The sequence below is a fragment of the Falco punctatus genome, assembly GCF_963210335.1.
Source record: "Falco punctatus genome assembly, chromosome: 5".
NCBI lineage: Eukaryota > Metazoa > Chordata > Aves > Falconiformes > Falconidae > Falco > Falco punctatus.
Genome location: NC_137584.1, coordinates 7501994 through 7520553, shown reverse-complemented (window position 1 = coordinate 7520553; position 18560 = coordinate 7501994). Strand labels below are relative to the sequence as shown.

Below are 18560 nucleotides of genomic sequence, written 5' to 3'. Positions count from 1 at the left end.
CAGAAGACTGACCACAAAACAGTACTGAAAAGCAGAACAAAGTCACCAGTTTCTGCTTCTACAATAATTGCTCATGAGAATGTTAGATGATTTTAATGATGCTGGCTTTGACTATCAAGCAATTCCACAAACAAGAGTTGGGGATTTATTTGTGGGGTTAAAGTTTACCATCTACTCTTTTCACCGCTAGCTTGCCCTGTCTCCACCAACATGCATCATAGTCGGACTTGTAATAATCTCCCCAAGCAGAGGAGCAATTCATGCCGTCTCCTCCTTCCTCCCCAAAAGCCCACCTCAAGAGCTACTACATCTCACCTTGACTCCAGCAAGTCTACCCTTTAAAGTCCGGCATGTTCCAGATATTGCCTATGCACTTTCATGCCTACGCCAGCTCAACAAACCTAACACAATCTTCCACAGAGTGCATGCTCTCCAGGTACTTTAACGGCTTTCCCAGTAATGCAGCTACAGTCCTTGTGACTACAAATAACTAGGGAGACTGTTACCTCCTCTCTCCAAAGACCACCCCGTCCTCAAATGTATCTCAGACTCTTGTGAGGACAAATATTTACTGCAGATCCTGAAGTCTGAGAGGTCATGGCAGTCAGTCCTTGAACTACACAACTGCACCCCACACCAAGACAACATTGTACATACAGTTTCTTCCTCTCTGCCTGTTCACAGGCATACTTGTACTACGCGCAGTAGTGTTTATGCACTTAATATACACTCAAGAAAAAAAAATGCTTCTTCCCTATCAAGCACGTGAAAAGTCTGCAGCAAGACAGGGCAGATGACTTCAAATACCAGCAAATTTCTGTTCGAGCTTCCTCCCTTTCTCAAACTGCAAGTTTACTTAGCCTTAAAATCATCTTATTATCGCACTACTTCTTTTTACTTTTTAAATACAACAGTGCACCACTTCCTATATCACCAAATACCTGTTTTGGAAACAAAGCTGAAAAATCTGCTACATTGCTGGATTTTATTCCAATGCACTTTCATATGGTTTGCACCCCTCCTTCCCCACCATAATCAAGGCAAAATATTTTGCTCTAAGTCACCTGCAAAAATCACCTCAGCTCATTAGCGCAGTATTAAACTAGTTGTTGGATTTATCCCTTTTGGTCCTTAATGATTTATCATACGTTTCTTCCTCCTGAGAGGTTCATGTGCAGCTCTCTTGGAAAGGTGAAAATAAAAGCCGACTCTCAGGTAGTCTTCTACTAGATCTGAAAGGGTGCAACCAAGGCAACTGTCTCCCTAAGTACTAATAATGGGGGAAAGTGTGATCATACTCTGTTAAAAAAAATAAATTATTGCCATAAGCAACTCCAAGCTCCATGAACTATGAATACTTTTTGCTTAAAAGTTCCCAGAACATACTGCTCCACTGCCTCTGGAGGACAATAATGTGCATTAACTGTACTGTTTACATTGGAGTTCTCTCATTAAGCATTGTACAACTGAAAGATGACATTCAGGCCAGCTCAAGTTTAAGCAGCATTCATACGGGTTTTTTTAAGAATTGTCTTTAAGACTGCTAATTAATTGGTGATGAATATATTTTATGGACAGTCTGAGACCTTACTGACACGTGTGATCCAACTATTCAGAAGAATAAAAGCTTCAGTTCTACTCAGGAATTAAATATCTGGAACAATAGAGCTGTCACGCAGAAGATGAGCTACATGAACTCCCTAGTACAAACATAGTAAGGAAAGCAGCTTTTTAGCCTCACGCACGAAGCCAGAACACTAAGCAAAGGGGAAAAGGCCCCATGGTCAAAGAATCCTGCCTGATTTCTTCCCAACCACAGCCACCATAGTTTTTCCAAGCAGCTCCACTGCATGAAGAGCCTTAGTTACTAAGCATAGAACCTTTCCCTTGTCCAAAGTAGTAAGAAGCTCAGTCCTGAACTTCATTTGTACCAACATCACTCACTTTGAATACGAAAGAACTTGCCTCAGGCAAGAATACAAGTTCAGCAAAACAGGGGAAAGAGAAGAAATCACGACTCTACATGATCCCTTCCTCTCACTCAGAGACCCCATCTCAGACCTCTTTTCCACCCAAATCCTGCTCCACAACTAGCTCAACAGAAACGTGTATTTTTCTGCTCAAAGACAAGAATTGGGTAGTTCTGCTTATGTTGATATGAAACATCAAGTAGTTCTGGAGCAAGATGTGCCGCTTCTCTATTTTACTGATTTACTGCAAATAGCAGCTGAGCCACAAATCATCACTGTACTACCATTTTTGCACAGCTCAATAGTTTAAGATATACAAAATGCCATTTGCATTTGGTGGACACCAACTGAAGGTTATAAGGTTGAAATATAAAAGCAGTTGTCTTGGAGAAATGCTATTCCCCATGCTATTGTAATATGGCATCTCAGATGCCAAACCCTTGAGGAGGAAGGGACGTGGAAAAAACCCTACTAGCACTACAGGTAGCATTTGTGTTAACCATTTGACCAATAACTTTTATCTGATATCCTGTAATAAGGAACTTTTATCCCATATGGTGAATCTCCGACTTCATTCTACAAGCCATTTCCTCAGCAGTTCAAACCTGGATGCCTTAACCAAAACACACATTAATTTAGAGAAGAAATACGTAACTGCGGCCACCAGCCAACCTTCTGCCAAACCTTCAAAGCATTCACTCAGTTCCCTCTAAGGGGTACTATTGTTCTCTCCATCCATGCAAGCATTAAAGCAACAGCCTCATTGCATCCCAGGTCTTGCTGCAAACAGAACAAGTTTAAAGGGGATATATTGTTGCAAGATTATTGCTTAGAAGGATAAAAGTCAATAAGATCTAGTTAATCGACTACTGCAACTAGATACCAGGATTCCAGCTGTGGCTTATGATTACGCTTCCATGAGGGTGAACAACCCCTAACACTACCTGTCGGTTATATCAATTCATAACTCTCATCACTTGGCCGTTTACTGGAATATCACTAACAGGATCAACTGCGTCTTTTGTCCGGAACAGCACAGATACACCAGAAAAGTAAGGATTTCGTGTTTGCCACAGCAGCATGGGGTCATTTCTGGTAACCTCTCTACTAGAGCATTTTCTAATCAGCCTTTACATGTTGGGCTGATCTTACGCTCCAGCCATACCTGGCAGAAAGTGGTAATCAACCGAGGTGGGACACATGAGCTATCTGAGTTGCTGTGCTGTTGGTTCTTATTCTGAGAAGAATGAACCCTAGTTAGTGCTTTCCACCCCGAAATGATCTACTTTCTTCAGAAATCCGTTTGTTTTTAATAAACTTGTTGAAAGGAAACTAGCCTACCAACTCTGCCCAGAACAGCAATTTGTAATCTTCTCCAAATGGGAATCAGACTGAAAACATACTGGAAGCAGCCTGATGTTTCAGCTGCACTACTTAACTGTTAGGTGTTGGGAACACATAAAAAAATAGGGTGTGGATGAGACAACAGGCAAGCAACTTCAGTGACACGTTAGCTAGCTACAGCCTGTATGCTAGGAACAGGTCTGTATGCTAGGAACAGGTCAGCTGAGTAGGCAGGCTCAGCAGGTGACGTACCCAGCTTTCAACATCCAGACTGTGGTCCATGGTTTGCCTGGTCTCTCAGCAGAATTCTTCTGACAGCCCAGCGATTTTGTCAGTGGATGCCACATGACAACGCAACTTTGAGTAGGGTCAGCCTCAAAAATAACCAAACAAGGCCAGAGAGCCCACGCACTCGGCCAAGCTGACAAGCCACCGCAAGCTCAGCATGGGTTGAAATTCTTATACTGGGAATGAAATGCCCACAACTATGCAGTCAGTCCTGTTGAAAACAAGGACATATCTGTAGGAAAGAAGAAAACAAATGTAATGCAAACCTGTCTACGCAGCTGGTGCAAGAGCATGGCCTCCTAGAAGTATACCGAAGCAGCTGCAACTAAACAGCAAGTACTTTATAATACGGGTGCAATCATTTTAATCCATTTTGTCTTGTATCTGTATATCTATAAAGCAACAGAAAGACCACAAGAGTCCCTAAATTAAACCTGGTGGATTTTGTTGTGGGTTTTTTGTTTGGGTGGGTTTTTTTTCTTTTTTATTGTTGTTGTTTTGTTGTTGCTGTTCAGGGTTTTTTTTGTTTGGGGTAGTTGTGTTTGTTTGTGGGGTTTTTGTGGTTTTGTTGTGTTTGTTTGTTGGGTTGTTTTTTTTTACAAACTAACTGATGTCCTTCACAATTAGACAGAGCTTTACTCTCTCCTTGCTAAAAATAAAAAAACGAATGTGCAATTCCTTTATGTTCATTCCCCTGTACTACACCAGTTAAACAAGAATCCTTTGCATCTGCCACACGACAGGTGAGTTTAAGTCTCACTTGAAAAAACACCAACTACCAGTAGACTTTACTCTTCAACGTGAGCCTGCAGCCTTTCATATACTGCAGATTTCTTGATGTTGCAAAAGAATTCTGTTAAATTCAATGGAACACCCACCTGAGAAATGGAAGATAGTTAGGACTACTAACATTTTTTTAAAAACTGACAGTATTTAAGTTGCTACCTAACAGTTCAAAGTCACCAATGCCGCTGGAAGATGTGTTTGCCACTGGCAGTGAAGTCTCCTATCAAGCTGTTGATGACTGGGGAAGTTGGAATTAATCACAGAGGCTCACATCCACACAGCAAAGCTTCATGCAACGTCAGATCTCTGGAAGAGCCAGAAGTGTCAAGTAAAGTCCAAAGCACGATATGGAGGTAAGTTTTGAAAGGTAGCTTCTCATAATACAGCCTAAGCAATTTCCAGCTTCCTGATAAGAGGAAGTTCTTTAAACTCACCTATTCAAAACACAGCAAACTTTGCCTGTTAATACTCTTGCCATTCACAAATAACAGAGCAATCGAAATTTAAATCAAGCTTAGCAAAACTAGGAAGAGTCTACCTGGCTTAGAAAGAAAGATCAGATCAGGAAGTCACAGGCATGGCTCACATATGAAAATAGCATTCTGCTTCAGATGCCAGTAATGAAACATCACTGATGATAAAACGTACATGTTTTCAAAACACTGGCACACTAGATATGCTGACTTCCTCTGGCTTGCTGCCCCTTTGCAGAATGTACGTTCTCCTATAAATAGGTTTCGATATAGCTGTAAAACTTCAATTAAGAGCTACAGGCACAATAACCATACAGAGTCAGGCAGCAAGATCCAAACCCAAGTCTCAATTTGAAAACATTAGATTTTAAAACTCCAGGGCTGCTAAAGAACTGATGCAATGACGTGTTAAAGCTTTCATCTATATTTGACCTCTACATAATGAGAAACAGTGGCCTTCAGAGCCAGCAAACAGGCCAGCTGGCTTCCCCCTTTCATATAAGTCTGAAACAAGAAGTGAAAGGAAGAGTTCTTTTAAAAACCGTTTGAACTCCCACTTAAGTGCACGTATGTGGGCTCTTCAATTATGTGTAAAGATGTATGTGCTAGCTCGTGCAGTCCTGCACTGTGGCAAGATAACAATCACTTGCCTACTTTGCAGACCTTCCTCTAAACTTGTAACCTCACATACGTTCTAAGAATGTGGGTGACAAGTCAGCATGTTTTAGTCATGCTTTCAGCAGTCATGTCTTCCCCTCACTTCTATGAAGGACCATTTGAGAACGTTCTGTAAACTATCAGAGATACTTAAGAGATGTAACAAAGCTATGCCCGAGGCACTAGGAGCCTGCCAGGCTCTGCAGGCTCACTGCTGACCATCTGTTATGGAAGCACCTGCTGCCGTTGTGTCATCCGCGCTCGTGCCAAGCCGTGAGCCAGTTTGAAGCGACCGACTGCACGGTCAGTAGTCAAGTCACAGTCTCGTCCCACCTCTTTAAGACAGCAAAGTTTAAGACACTTTCTTGAAAAGACTTTTCTTTCTTCCTTTATAGATACGGTAGAACAATCTTGGCTCAATTGAACACCAAACTCTCCAACCTACCCTTACCGGTGTCTCACATCTCAGCCATAGCCTAGTCTCCTAAATACCTAGAAAGAGCCACCAAAGAACATGGCCTTCTTTTTCATTCCTTTGCAGAAGTAAAGCCACCTTGGCAAAGCACAAGGCTCAACTGTTTTGTTAGGGCTCTGTGGCCCAACTATGACACAGGAGTTCCTGCCAACTAGCTTTCTACCTGTGGTAATTTCGCATATTGGCTTACAACCAAGACAAAGAGTTGATTGCCACGAGTCATACCCAACCTGCAGACACGTCCTGTCAGCAGCTTGCAGTTCTCAGTACATACAAGAGGCAGGGTGTGCTTTCTTGGTGGTCTTCAAGTATGGTCATGCCTATGTACTCACAAAATCTCCCCTACAAGAAATATCGTAACACATTTGAGTTTTATTAATAGCTAGAAAAAACAGACTCTAGGAAAGGCCACTGACTGACACACTGCCCCAGCTCAAATGGCCAGAGTACAGATTACGCAAACACACAACGTCAGCGTGACACCAGGACTTTTCAGCATCCAATTCCTTTCATTAAACTAAGTTAAGATAGAGATAAAATCTAAAACGAAGCATGAGATAGCATTATCCTGGGCAGGGAGGAGGAACAGAAAGGTACTTAGACTTGGTTGATCCAGAAGTCAGTGGTAACACAGTGCACTGCCGTTTCCTATACTGTGCCTACAACTACACTGCAAGCCTCAGACCGCCCAGTGGATGCACCATTTGCCAGTAGCCTAGAAAAAAAAAAACTGTTCTAGGATTCCACCTACATTCACAGTGACATTTCAAGACTGATGTCCAATAACCATTTGTGGTGCTAGTCCAGATTGCTGGTATACTCCCTTTCCTAGTGGATTACAACTTTCAGCTGCTTCAGCAAATGTGTTTCACAACCTAAAGAGAAGAATTTTTTATGAACACGAGCATCTTACTGACTACCAGCTATGACTGTTGAATATACCTCTGAGCTCACTCTTGTAAAGCTTGTTTTGCATTGACTTCCAGTGTTTTCAAACAGCTCTGCAGAAGTAACCATGATCAAAATAGCAAGATTAAAAATATTAGAAACAGTTTTAAGGGACTAGCAAGCAGTTTGCAAGACTCCAGAAAAAGCAGACTTAACCATGCTCTACAAAGTGACAAGCTAGTCTCTGCTTAGTATTCCAACTGCCTTCCATCAATTGCCAACATCTGGTTTATTCAGTTTTTATTTAAGACACCAAGCTCTCATCCAAGAAAAATTTTGGCCAGTAGGAAAATCAAGCAACCATGCTGAGTCTGACAGTCTGGGATACTCTAATATCCACCTACCAGCAAAGCTTCATACTGCAATCTTGCTGGTGCTGCTGACTCAGGAGAACAAAGTACTGCTGCAAACCCTGTGCTACAGATCACTGCCCGCAAAATTGCTAGTAAGGCTTCTTCTATCATATCACTTGGTTTGAGTTCAGGGTTCAGCCCCATGCTAGATGACCCATTCTTTCAGCACACTAGATGTCCTGTGCCGAGATTTAGACCCTGATTTCCTGGGTTGCTTTATTCCTTGCTTTTTAATTGTCGTGGTATTTGAAACTCCTCTCTCCAAGCCAGGCAGAACATTGCTCCTAATCCACATGCCATGTGTTGAAGTTTGGAGATTCAAGTTTCATCAGACACTCACTGGTGAGACTACTGCATCTCCCCTAGGCACACATCAGAACTTGTGCTCTTCCACACCTGCCTGCATCCTGATACAAGCCTTGAAAAGAAGCTCCAAAAAGGAACAGGGGATGTTAACTTAATGATACTGTTTGGTACCACTGACTCATCTTTAGACTACAGTAAGACTAAGGGAGGGAATATAATGTTACTCCCCCTGACCCCGCCACAAAAAAAAATTTCCCCACCCCTAGAAACACTGGAGCCAGCTCCTTCAGCAATACCACATGTCCACAGCTGACAGAAGAAGGTCTCTCCTTTTCTCTTCTGTGGGAGCAGGGCGTATATTGGGAGCACATGGCAAGGCTTTGTTAGCAAAGGGGAACGCTGCAGCTGTGACCTTTGAGAATAGGGGTTCTTTCACAGGCTGCAGGGGGTATCTGCTCCAGCACCATGGAAATCCTGCTCTACCTCTGACCTTGGTGTTCCCTCCACTATTTCTCACTTTCTCCCTCCTCCTGCTCCTCTGCCTGCCCAGTGTTTTCTGCCCTTTAAGTATGTTTTCCTGGAAGTGCATAAGCTTGGTGGATGGGCTCAGCTGTGTCCTGTGGAGAGTCCATTGTGGCACTGGCTGCGTCTGGCACAGTGCATGCCCTGGTCTCTCCTCGGAGAGGCCACTCCTGCAGCCAACACCTTGCCACGGACACCCAGGACTGGGGAAAAGGCAAGTACGGTAGGAAGAGCAAAGCAGTCTTGAGTATCTTTAAGAGGCAGAAAAAATACTAGAAGCAGGTGCACTTCTGCTCTATTAGCATTTCTTTGGAAGTGGAGACTAAGAGGGCAGCAAATTCTCCTCCTTGGCTACCAATTTCTCCATTCAGCAAGAAGGAGGGAAGACTAATAGCATACAAAATGCTCTATGCCCTTCGGAGTCATGCTGTCATCTACTTTTAAGCACTTCAAAGGATCCTTCAGCGGGCAGAGACACAGAAACATGGACCAACCACACCAACAGAGCACTTTCTTGGAGACTTCACAGAACTCCTCACTAGGACAGGCCCAGGTAAGGCACACACAGAAGATAAAGGGTTTAAGAACCAGGCTGGGAAATCACGAGGCACAGATCAAATCAAACCACAGGAAATCAAACCGCAGATTTTTATTTTGTTTGTTCGAAAGATGTTCAATTGCTGCCATCCAGGACCTAAGGGAGTAACACTATGAGATTACTATGAAACATATTGAACTACTAAATAGAAATCCTTAAAACTGTGGACTGATCACTGCCATACTGACCATCTCATGAACAGGGGGTCTCAGAGAAAGACACAGCTACTCCATTATCAAGGTCTGCTCATGGTAGTCAGTACAGCAGAAAGACCTGACTTGTCCCAGATTGTGTCACCCATGACCTTGACAAAGAATATCTAACAGAAGGATCTTGATGACTATTGAAAACGGAGTAAGAATACATGCCTTCGGCTGAGGAAAAAACAAGGGGAGGGAGGGTAGGACGAGTCAATCTAGCTTTATCGAGTTACACTGTTTGGATGAAAGAAAGTTTAATATTACACTGCCTACCCACCCTTCTGTTTCCTCATCGTCCCTTTCCTTTCCTTAGGCATTGTACCATAGGACAACTTAAAACACAGAAAGTTCAGATGTTTCAACTTTCGTATCTTAACATGAATTCAAACCTCTACTCAACTTGAAGCATATTTTGAAAAAGTTTTAGTTAGCCAAGTCTTAGCTTACTCAAAAAGGCAGCCTTCCCTTGGTACAACATGTGCCGTCAAAACAGTATGGGGCTGAGAGGGGGAACTGAAAGTTAATGCCATTGAAATACTCAAGATCAACTAATCTAAAAAGCCTTCTTACTAGCTCCCCTTGCCCATGACAGACATTTCTACTCCTATTCAGAGATCAACACACTTCCAAATGAAGTGAGTCTTCAATACTGTTTTGGGAAAGGACACAGGAGAAGCCCACAGAAACAGAGACCTGTTCATAAAGGCCAGTGACAAGTCCCTAGATACATACACACCCACACAAATAAATGTGCTAATCCAATATCCATTAATGAATTAAAGAAAAGAATTGCTTGTTTAGATTTTTTTTCTTTTCAGGTCTGAAAGAGATCCATTGGGGTCACAAGGAGTTCACAATTTAGAATACACCCCAGCTGTGATAACAAACACCAAAACAGTGTATTGCTGCTGATCTTCAATGCTAACTTAAAGTCGGTTCTCTCATTCCTGGAAACTGTGACAATTGCTGCAATACAAAATACAGTGAAACATACAAAAGTAGTTTCATTAGTAAAGTGCAAAGGATTAAGCCCTGTTTGTACAGAGACTCCATTCTTGGCAATTTTCTTGAAGGTACTTCCACAGCCATAAAGACAAAGTGTCACTTGGACTGCAGAGCAATGCAGTACTCGTACGTCTGCGCTACTCCCGCTAGGAAAGTAGCCCAAGTGCCAATAGACTTGGAACACACCCCAGATCACTTCAATAGCAAACAACTTCTGAAATATGCATCCAAGTTAACCTTAACAGTCGCTGAAATCTAGTGACTCAAGATAGCTCCACTGACACCCCTCCACACACACCCCTCTTCCAAAAAACAGAGACAGACTTATTCCTCAGGAATGAAACAGAGGTTTCTAAGACTAACCTGTGGGGACTAGCAACTTTATCCTTACTGAGACTAGGAAAAAAGTTTAACCCATTGATTTTGCCCAACAGCCACTTCTGTTTCAACACAAGATACTACAGTGATTCAAACTTCAGGTCATGCCCACAGCTTGTAGAAGAAAGGCAAATCACTGCAGAAACTAAAGTGTCTGTATAAGTAAAATACTGATACCAGCCCTGCAGTTCAGTTACCAGCATGAATTAAACTATAAATTTCTTTTTAGAGCCTTTGTTTGCCAGCCACATACAAATATGCAAAATTAGACTTGGGATGGAAAGATGTTACTACAGATACACAGGTCATCTCCACAACCACAGAAAATCAAGTTCTGATCTTCATCTGCTTTTTTTTCCACATTTCATGAAAATCTCTCAGCTCTTGTTCAGGCCTCCAGAAGGGCCTTCTACCTTACGAGAATTAGTCTGAAGAAGTAAGCAGGCATCACATGGCCTTTTCAGAATACACACTCCAGAACTTCCTCCTGCTGCAAAACAGTTCACTCGACAAAATAAGTCAAGGAAAATCCCAGCCACTTTGATCATTTTCAGCAGACACGTACTTGTTACAACCAACCGCAGACGCAACAACCTCGCTAGTATCCAACTCGCTTCCCTAAATGAGAGCTTGACAGTCTGTTTCTGAGTGAGATCCTTTATAAAAGGAGCTGAATTCAAGTCTACCTATTTTCTTCTCATCTATCGTGTGTTTTAACATTTGAAAGTCAAGTTGGTTCCCTCCTCCAAAAGCTTCTCCCTGTTGATACCATCAGTCACCCCCATTCAAGGCTGGAAGCTGCCTTTTACTTGCCCCCCACAATTAAACCCTCAGTGAAGCCTTAACACATCTTTCACAACAATTCTGAGAATGAAAATTCTATGCTGTGCACTAGGATTGCCTGCCCAGTTGAACTACTTACCACACCTTGAAGTAGCCCATATATCTCATTCACCCACTCTGCAATGGCTCTTCTCGCTGCATCAAAATCAAGTTGCTAACCCCCATTTCTTCATGGAAATACTCGCCTCATTTGCTGTATCTAATTGTTATTTATTTAATACTGTGTGGGTAGCTGAGGGAGATGAATCCATACCACTGTGGTGAATTCAAGACAACTTTAAGATAATACCAGTTTGGTAAGTCCAAAAGGATCAGAGCTCTAACATGCCAACTGCAACAGCTTGCCCCAAACTATCAGAGCATCCTAGATTTACATTCCTTTTCTCCCCACAGGGACTTGCAAAATGCATTTAATGCCATCTGACACTACTCCCAGCAGTTGCTGGAAATTCACTAGTATGAGAGTTGGCATTCAAGAACATGGTAAATCTCACTAATGAGTATATGATAGCAACCTAATCGTACCTCAGTACGTGACAAGCCTGTGCGGTACCCAGAGCCCATGCCAAAGGACAGACACTACAGAACATCCATACCAAAGCCTGTATTTGAAAGCTATGCAAGTATGAAAACCCACACAAAGGTAAACACTTAGCAGCTCAGCTTTTGTTCACAGAAGACATTCATTCTGTTCTCCCTTCCTCACACACATGCACTCATACCCAGATCATGCTTTTTATTCCTCAGAGCAAATTCCCTTTAGGTAGTACTCACTTTAAAAAAAAAAAAAACAAACAAACAAAAACAACCAACAACCAAAAAACAACTAAACCAAATCAAAAAATGACCCCACAACTTGTCACCTATCATCTTTTTATAACCCTCCGTAACTAATACCTCCTGCAAAAAACATTAAGGACAGGCACGATTGTGTCCCATCCTCACAGGACTACTTAACTCATGCTAAATAGTTGATCTCTCCATTTAATTTACAAAGCCCAGTTGCTATACAGGGCAGTGGAAGATAGGTTGTGTGACATCACACCTGGCCACTAAGAAACTAAATAAAATTATGAAGCTCCCTAAGGGTGCAGAACTCCCACACCAATACTAGAATTACAGCTCTTCATAAAGCACCGCTCCAACCATCGCTTTCTGGTACCTGAAGCTTTAATTAGCTAAATCCTTCACACCTTGACTCAAAGCTTATCTTAAGGCATTGGCAAGTGTTATCCTTCATTCCCTTCTCCCTATCTTCAAATGCTACTTACCCACCCTGAAATGCAGTCAGCCATGTGCCTCTGATCTACCTCCACACAGCAGTACCTCCTGCGTGCGTGGGGGCATTGCTCTTTCCGTGGATGAACTTGTGATTTACTCTCGCTACAATTATATAAAGCCCATTTCAACACTTGTTCACAAGACATACATCAAAGTTCAAGGAATTGTATATCAATTCATAGTTATGAGGAGATGCCTCAGGTTTAAGAGCCTGAGAATATTTTTCTTTTAAAACATGAGCTTGATTTTCATTTTTAGTTCACAATTTTAAACGTGCCTATCTCCCACCAACAAGATTCTGTCTCTAACAATACCAGATACTTAAACTCTCAGCTATTACATATAAGCTTGGAAAATAGAAGGAAAAATTAATAGTTATTGATGTCCCCAGGAAATGATCACTTCTCTTCCTCTTGTGTGTCTTACACGCAGGCGGGTATTAAATCACATGGAATACTACCAGCTTCAGTCTCCCCCAAGCTCATTTTCTGAAGGAGTAATACTAGCACCGATATCCAAACGCAGTCCCTTTCCAGACCTTAATATAGCACCAGTAAATAACTTCTACCTCACTTTAATCTTGCCTATTCTAGATAGTACTTTTATTTATATATATAAACATATACACATATATATGTATATATATAAGAATACACACAGAGACACAGCATGCTACTACATACAAGAGCTATGCTTTTTTTTTTTAAGCTGAGTAACAGATACAGTAGGACAGTCCAGACACAACCTACAGATTAAGACGTGTTGACAGCTACAAAGCAGCAACATAGGAGACATCAATAACCAAGATGTTTGGGTTTTTTTAAAATCTACAAGAAAACAGGAGAGGATATCTATCAAGACCACTGATCTATTTAAACAATGGTTTAGACTCAAGTCAGTCTTCAATCAATGCTGCTTATGTCAGCATCTCTTAGACATATATACAAGAGTACTTAGATATACTGGAAGATTGGCATGCTGTTTGCCACTTCAAGGGTTAGGTAAGAAGTCATTAGAATGGAAATCTGGAATATCTTCCAGAAGTAATAGTACCTCCTTTTAATAAATACATCATCATCAGAACTGTACTTACATGCACCTGCACCAGCATTACTTAGTAACAGCCAGCAGCCAAAAGACCGCTTGGTATAAAACCTGCTGATCTTTACTTGAAAGCATTTCTTGTCATGCCCAAAAAAGAATGGGAAAAACATTTAATTTTAGACATTAAAACCTGCTGTTGATCTACTGAGTTAAATGCTGGACAGAGTTACTACTGGTAAACATGGCCAATTAACCTCATGCAATCAAATTCTTTCAGCATTCTACTCCTTGGTGTCTCCAAGCAGGGACTGACAGTTGAGTGGGTTGAAAAGAAACAAAATTGTCAAGACAAAACATCACTAGCTCATTGGTTTTTTAAGAAACATTTTGACTTCAGCCTTGTTTCATGCATTAACTAGCCAATGCCAGTACAGAATAGATCATAAGTCTATGAGACAAAGTCACCAGCCATCTTCAACAAAATATGTTGTAAACTATCGGACAGCTCATGAAGTCACTGTCAGATATTTGGGACCTCAGCAACAGCCCTTACGTTCTCCAAAGGCTGTCCCAACCTACAGCATAGCGTTATCCAAGTGCCTTGCCATTTAAGTACACCATCATCTAAACCCCTTCAGAGGTCTGCTGTGGAGATGGCCACACTCCCACCAGCGCCTGGCCAGCTCCCGGCGTAGCGTTTATGTCTCTGCCTAGTGTAATTCTCACCAAAGTAGACAGTGACAAGCGCATGTCCGTTCTGCCCTGTGTCCAATTCCCTTCTCTCTTTCCGAGCCCCTGCTCCACATGGCACCCTTCGCACTGCCTTCCTCGACAAAAGGCAAGAGGTCATCAGGGGAAAAAAAAAAAATATGGCCGAAAGAGCAGTATTATGCAATAAGAGACAAAATGCAACAATAACTCATCCTCTCCTGGAGACATCTCATAAACCTTCCAGTCTGCAAGCTGGATGGCAGCAAGCGCGACGGCCAGACGGCTCAGAGGCACAGCACGGAGCCCCGCGGGCTGCCCCCGCCGCCCCGGGCCTTCGCTGGGGAAAGAAAAAAGGGATGCTCACAGTCCAGGTGCTTTTTCTTGGGCCCCATCACTTCATGCGTGGTGGCTTTGCAGACGGCTCTGGCTACGGCTGATCCCGTAACGCTGTACTGAGCAGCTGCGATGCGATCTGTCAGCGTCTGACCCGACATCTTCGCCTGGCGTGCCTGCTGCTGCCTGCTCGGCTCTGCGGAAAACACGGGAGGGGAAGGGGAGATCCCGGGTTTATCGCCGAGGGGAGGGGGGGCCGGGGGTGGCACGGCAGGGACACGCACGGACACACACGGCCACGCCACACGCACAATGGTCCGCCAGGCAGCCCGGCCCCTCCCGAGGCGCAGCCCCCCCGCCCCCTTGTGTAAACCCTTGCCTCCCTAGCAGCCGCCCGGGGCAAAAAAAATAATTAAAAAAAAATAAAAAAAAAAAAAGAAGAAGAAGAAGAAGGGTATTTGAGACGCTGCAGGGAAAGGACGAGGAGAAAATAACGATGGCAGCAGGCACACAAACAACGTACGAGCCCCCGGAAAGGGGGGAAAGGACCCGGACCCCCCCACCTGCCCGGCAGCGCCCGCCCCCCGAGCCGGCCCGCAGAGAAGCCGCCGCCGCGCCCCGGCCCCGCCGCAGCGCCCGCCCCGCCGCCTCCCCGGTGGGGGATTATGGCACCGTTGCGCCATGTTATGCCCTCCCGGTGCCCCCCCCCCCGCGATGGGGAACGGGGCACCGCTGGATGCGGCGGCGCCCAGCGCCATGCAGCAGCCCGGGGCGGGGGACGAGGACGAAGCGAGCGCCGGCGGCCGACCTGTCAGTGCGTCCTTCCCTGCCGGCCTCCTGCCGCCGCCGCTCCGGGGAGAGCGCCCCGCCTCCCGCCGCGACCGCTCCCCAGCCCGGCCCGCCGCGCTGCCCGCCGGTGAGGAGCCCCGCGGCGCAGCAGCCCCCCCCTCCCTCCCCCCGGCCCCGGTAGCCCCAGGTGCGGGGCGGGCTGCCCCCTCCCGCCGCCGGGGATGCGCTGGGCGTCGGCAGCCGCCGCTGCTATTTCCAGCCGGCGGCTTAATCCTCCCGCAGCCTAATCCCCGCGCTACTGCCGCAGCAGCGCCGCCCCCTACCCCGGTGCAGAGGGCGGGACGGAGCGGAGCGCCGCCGCCGCCGCAGATCGGTGGCCCGGCGCAGTCAGGTGACCCCGCGCGGTGCGAGCGGGCCGGGCCGTGCCGGGCCACCCGGTACCGCGGGGCAGAGCCCCCCGCCCCGCCGCGCCCTCGCTCGGTGTGCGGCGAGGCGCCGCCACCCCCACCCGCATCCACATCCCCGCCTCCCGCCTCCCGCCCGGAGCTGCTCCCACGGGGGTGCTGACCGGGGGAGCCCGGTGGGTGTCCGCGGGGCCCGGGGGCTGGGGACGGGGGAGCCACTGGTGCTTCCCCTGTCTGCAGCGCGGTCCCGCCGTTAACGCCTAAAACAACGCGCCGAGGGATCCCGGAACTGCACACACACACTAGATTTCTCCAGAATCTTTTCATGATGTTGTTATTGTTATCAAAGATACCCAAAATATGGCTCCGGAGGGGGTTTCTTTCTGTTATCTAAGGTACCCCAAAGGTCCGGGTTGCAACACAGCGCTGTGCCAGGGAGGGTATATTTTGTTTTATTTTACACAATTTTCTTCTGTAGTTGAAGCCTAACGGGGTGATCTGTGGAGTACTGAGAAATGTGGCATACATATATTACCATAAATTGGCTGAACTTAGTTTTGGAGTAAAGTGATTTAAGGGGGTGGGGTCTAAAGGAAATGGTACTGGTAGCAATTACTGCGAGCTGCTGTTAGAACAAATTTCAGAAGATGGTGTAAGTGCATGTTATTAATTAGCTGAAGAAAACAGGATGTACAGGCAGCGCTGAAGATCTGTGCATATGAAGTGGTAACTGGGTTGTGTTGCATACAAAGTCATACAGCACCATTTTCATTGTGCCAGGAGCAGAATACTGACAACGGACCGTGGTCTGTGACAGTATGAAACAGCAGCTTTTTTTACTATTTCTTTACTTTTTTTCTCTTTTTTACCTAACAACAAAGAGATTTTCAAGTCCTAGGTAGCCTGAAAGCTTGGGAATCCTGTTAAAACAATGCTCTAAAGTTCAAATTCCAATTTTATGGAAAATCTCTTCCAAAATAACTGTTCAAACGGTGCTTGTTTACATTGAAGAAAGGTGTTTGAAATTTCAGGCTTTCAATACTAGTTAAATTGCCTTCCTTTTTGCAGAGCAGGTAGAGATGTTTGGATTTCAAGATTCAAATGTTTTCTCAAATGCAGTGCTTGAATACAGAGAGGGGTTTCATTCCAAAAAAGATGTAAAGCATATGTCACAAAACGCTAGCAATAGGCATGAGGGGTCTGCAAACTTGGAATGTTCCCATAAGTGAGACACTTATATTCCAATAGTGCAAACGTGCCTCTGCCTCTCAGCTCTACTCAATAATAGGTAGCAAATGGATAAATGCTGGAGTTGCACAGAAAGATAATATAACACTGTTCTTTAGCATTACTATAGCCTATTTTTCAAGTACGGAGAAATTTTAGTAATATTTGGAAACCATGTTTAATTTACCACAGAAATGTTAACTTCCATTCTTAGAGATTCATCTTTGACGGAGTGATTGGGGGGACCTCAAAGCTTGTCTTAGCAGAGGCACACAAACAGTTTTTCCTCTGTACTTCACAGCCAGTTATTGGGGTCACAGCACCAATCGATTTCAGAGAAGAGAAACAGTAGGGATCTACAGATACTTCATGTTCCATTAATGGCGTTAAAAGTGATTCTGAATTCTTCTCGCTAATACTGACAGGATTTTAGAATGGCTTGACTTCCAAAAAGACAGAAGGTTTCTTTTAAACTGGTATATAGTAGAAGAAAAAATACAGACACTGTTTCGGAGTTTGCTGATTCCACCCCACAAGAATTTAGAGAAGCTTTACTTGCCACAAGCTAGATAGTTTTTCAATTTTACGCTACACAAAGTATTTAATTAGTGATGTGACATCTTATTAATGACTAGTGTACATCTTCAAGTGTGAAGGTCTGGATACTTTCTGAACTACTCCATATTGTTATCAGTAGCTTCTGTCACTGAGATTCTCAGCTGTGTTACCAAAAACTATGATTGTTAATATTCAGCTCATTTTATATCTTCATATTGTCAAAATATTTAAGCAGAAGATAAGCCAGACAATTTGTACTATTGCCTTAAAATTTATGTATTGCAAACTGAATTTAAATGCAAAGAACAGAGTTCTTCCAGTGTTTTGGTTCTAAGCCAGCAGATGGCAAAGTCATGATCTGGAGTATGCAAAGGAACAAATTGCAGGACTGCAATTACAGAAGCAAATTTAAGATATTAATTTATCTGCCATTACTTGTATATTCAGAGACAAATAACCAGTGTCATGAATGAAAACCACTATGAAAGTTTGTCTTGTTTACATCTGTACCATGTTCGGTCAGTACTGCTCTACATGGGGCTTCTCTGTTTCTTCTCAGCGTTGGTTGATGGACTTCCATCGACAGCCACATACAAAGACTTTGTTGAGCAAAAGCAGGATCACTTGACCCTGAGAGGTTCAAGAGGTATTTCAGGCAAATCTCATTCTCAACAAGCACGTCATCTGAGTTTTTGATGCATGACGATCTTTCTGAAAACCTAAGATGCTTCAAGAGAGCGAGACAAGACCCCGAGTTAACAATTCAGAGTAAAGGGATGTGTTCTACTGAAGCTGTATTGCTTTCGGATTTAAAAACAACCACCACCATCCAAAAGAATAAGCCAACCCCACAAACCCCACAAAACAGGATTTCAGGTTTGTAATAAAAGCCACACAGGAAATAGGAACCATCTTGAATAAGGAGAGGCCACGGCGGGAGCTCCCCAGGCCTAAATAGACAGGGGCTTGGGGTAACCATTTGGCAAGGTAGTTTTAGACTCAGTCCCACAAAGTTTTCTGGTGAGCTGGCTCCGTGAAACCCACATGGAGGGAAGGAGGCACGTCTA

The 18560-nt window shown here is 44.1% G+C and overlaps 1 protein-coding gene across 27 annotated transcripts in view; it reads right to left on the bottom strand.

Annotated features, from left to right (window-relative positions):
- The window catches only part of SNAP91 (synaptosome associated protein 91), a 73622-nt gene extending 55386 nt beyond the window's left edge, over positions 1 to 18236 (bottom strand). For 8 of the 27 annotated variants that reach the window (XR_013928487.1, XM_080389475.1, XM_080389466.1 and 5 more), the window contains exons 1-2: positions 15873 to 15897; positions 14547 to 14711 (exon numbers count right to left, since the gene is read on the bottom strand). Coding sequence is in view for 21 of the 27 variants with exons in the window: in XM_080389475.1 (XP_080245601.1) it covers positions 14547 to 14676 (130 nt within the window). In the remaining 6 variants the exon portion in view is untranslated. Of the gene's footprint in view, positions 1 to 14197; positions 14523 to 14546; positions 14712 to 15323; positions 15598 to 15627; positions 15797 to 15872 lie in introns of those variants that run through there. The other 19 variants (XR_013928483.1, XR_013928484.1, XR_013928485.1 and 16 more) reach the window with 11 other exon arrangements.
- Positions 18237 to 18560: the final 324 nt, after the last annotated feature.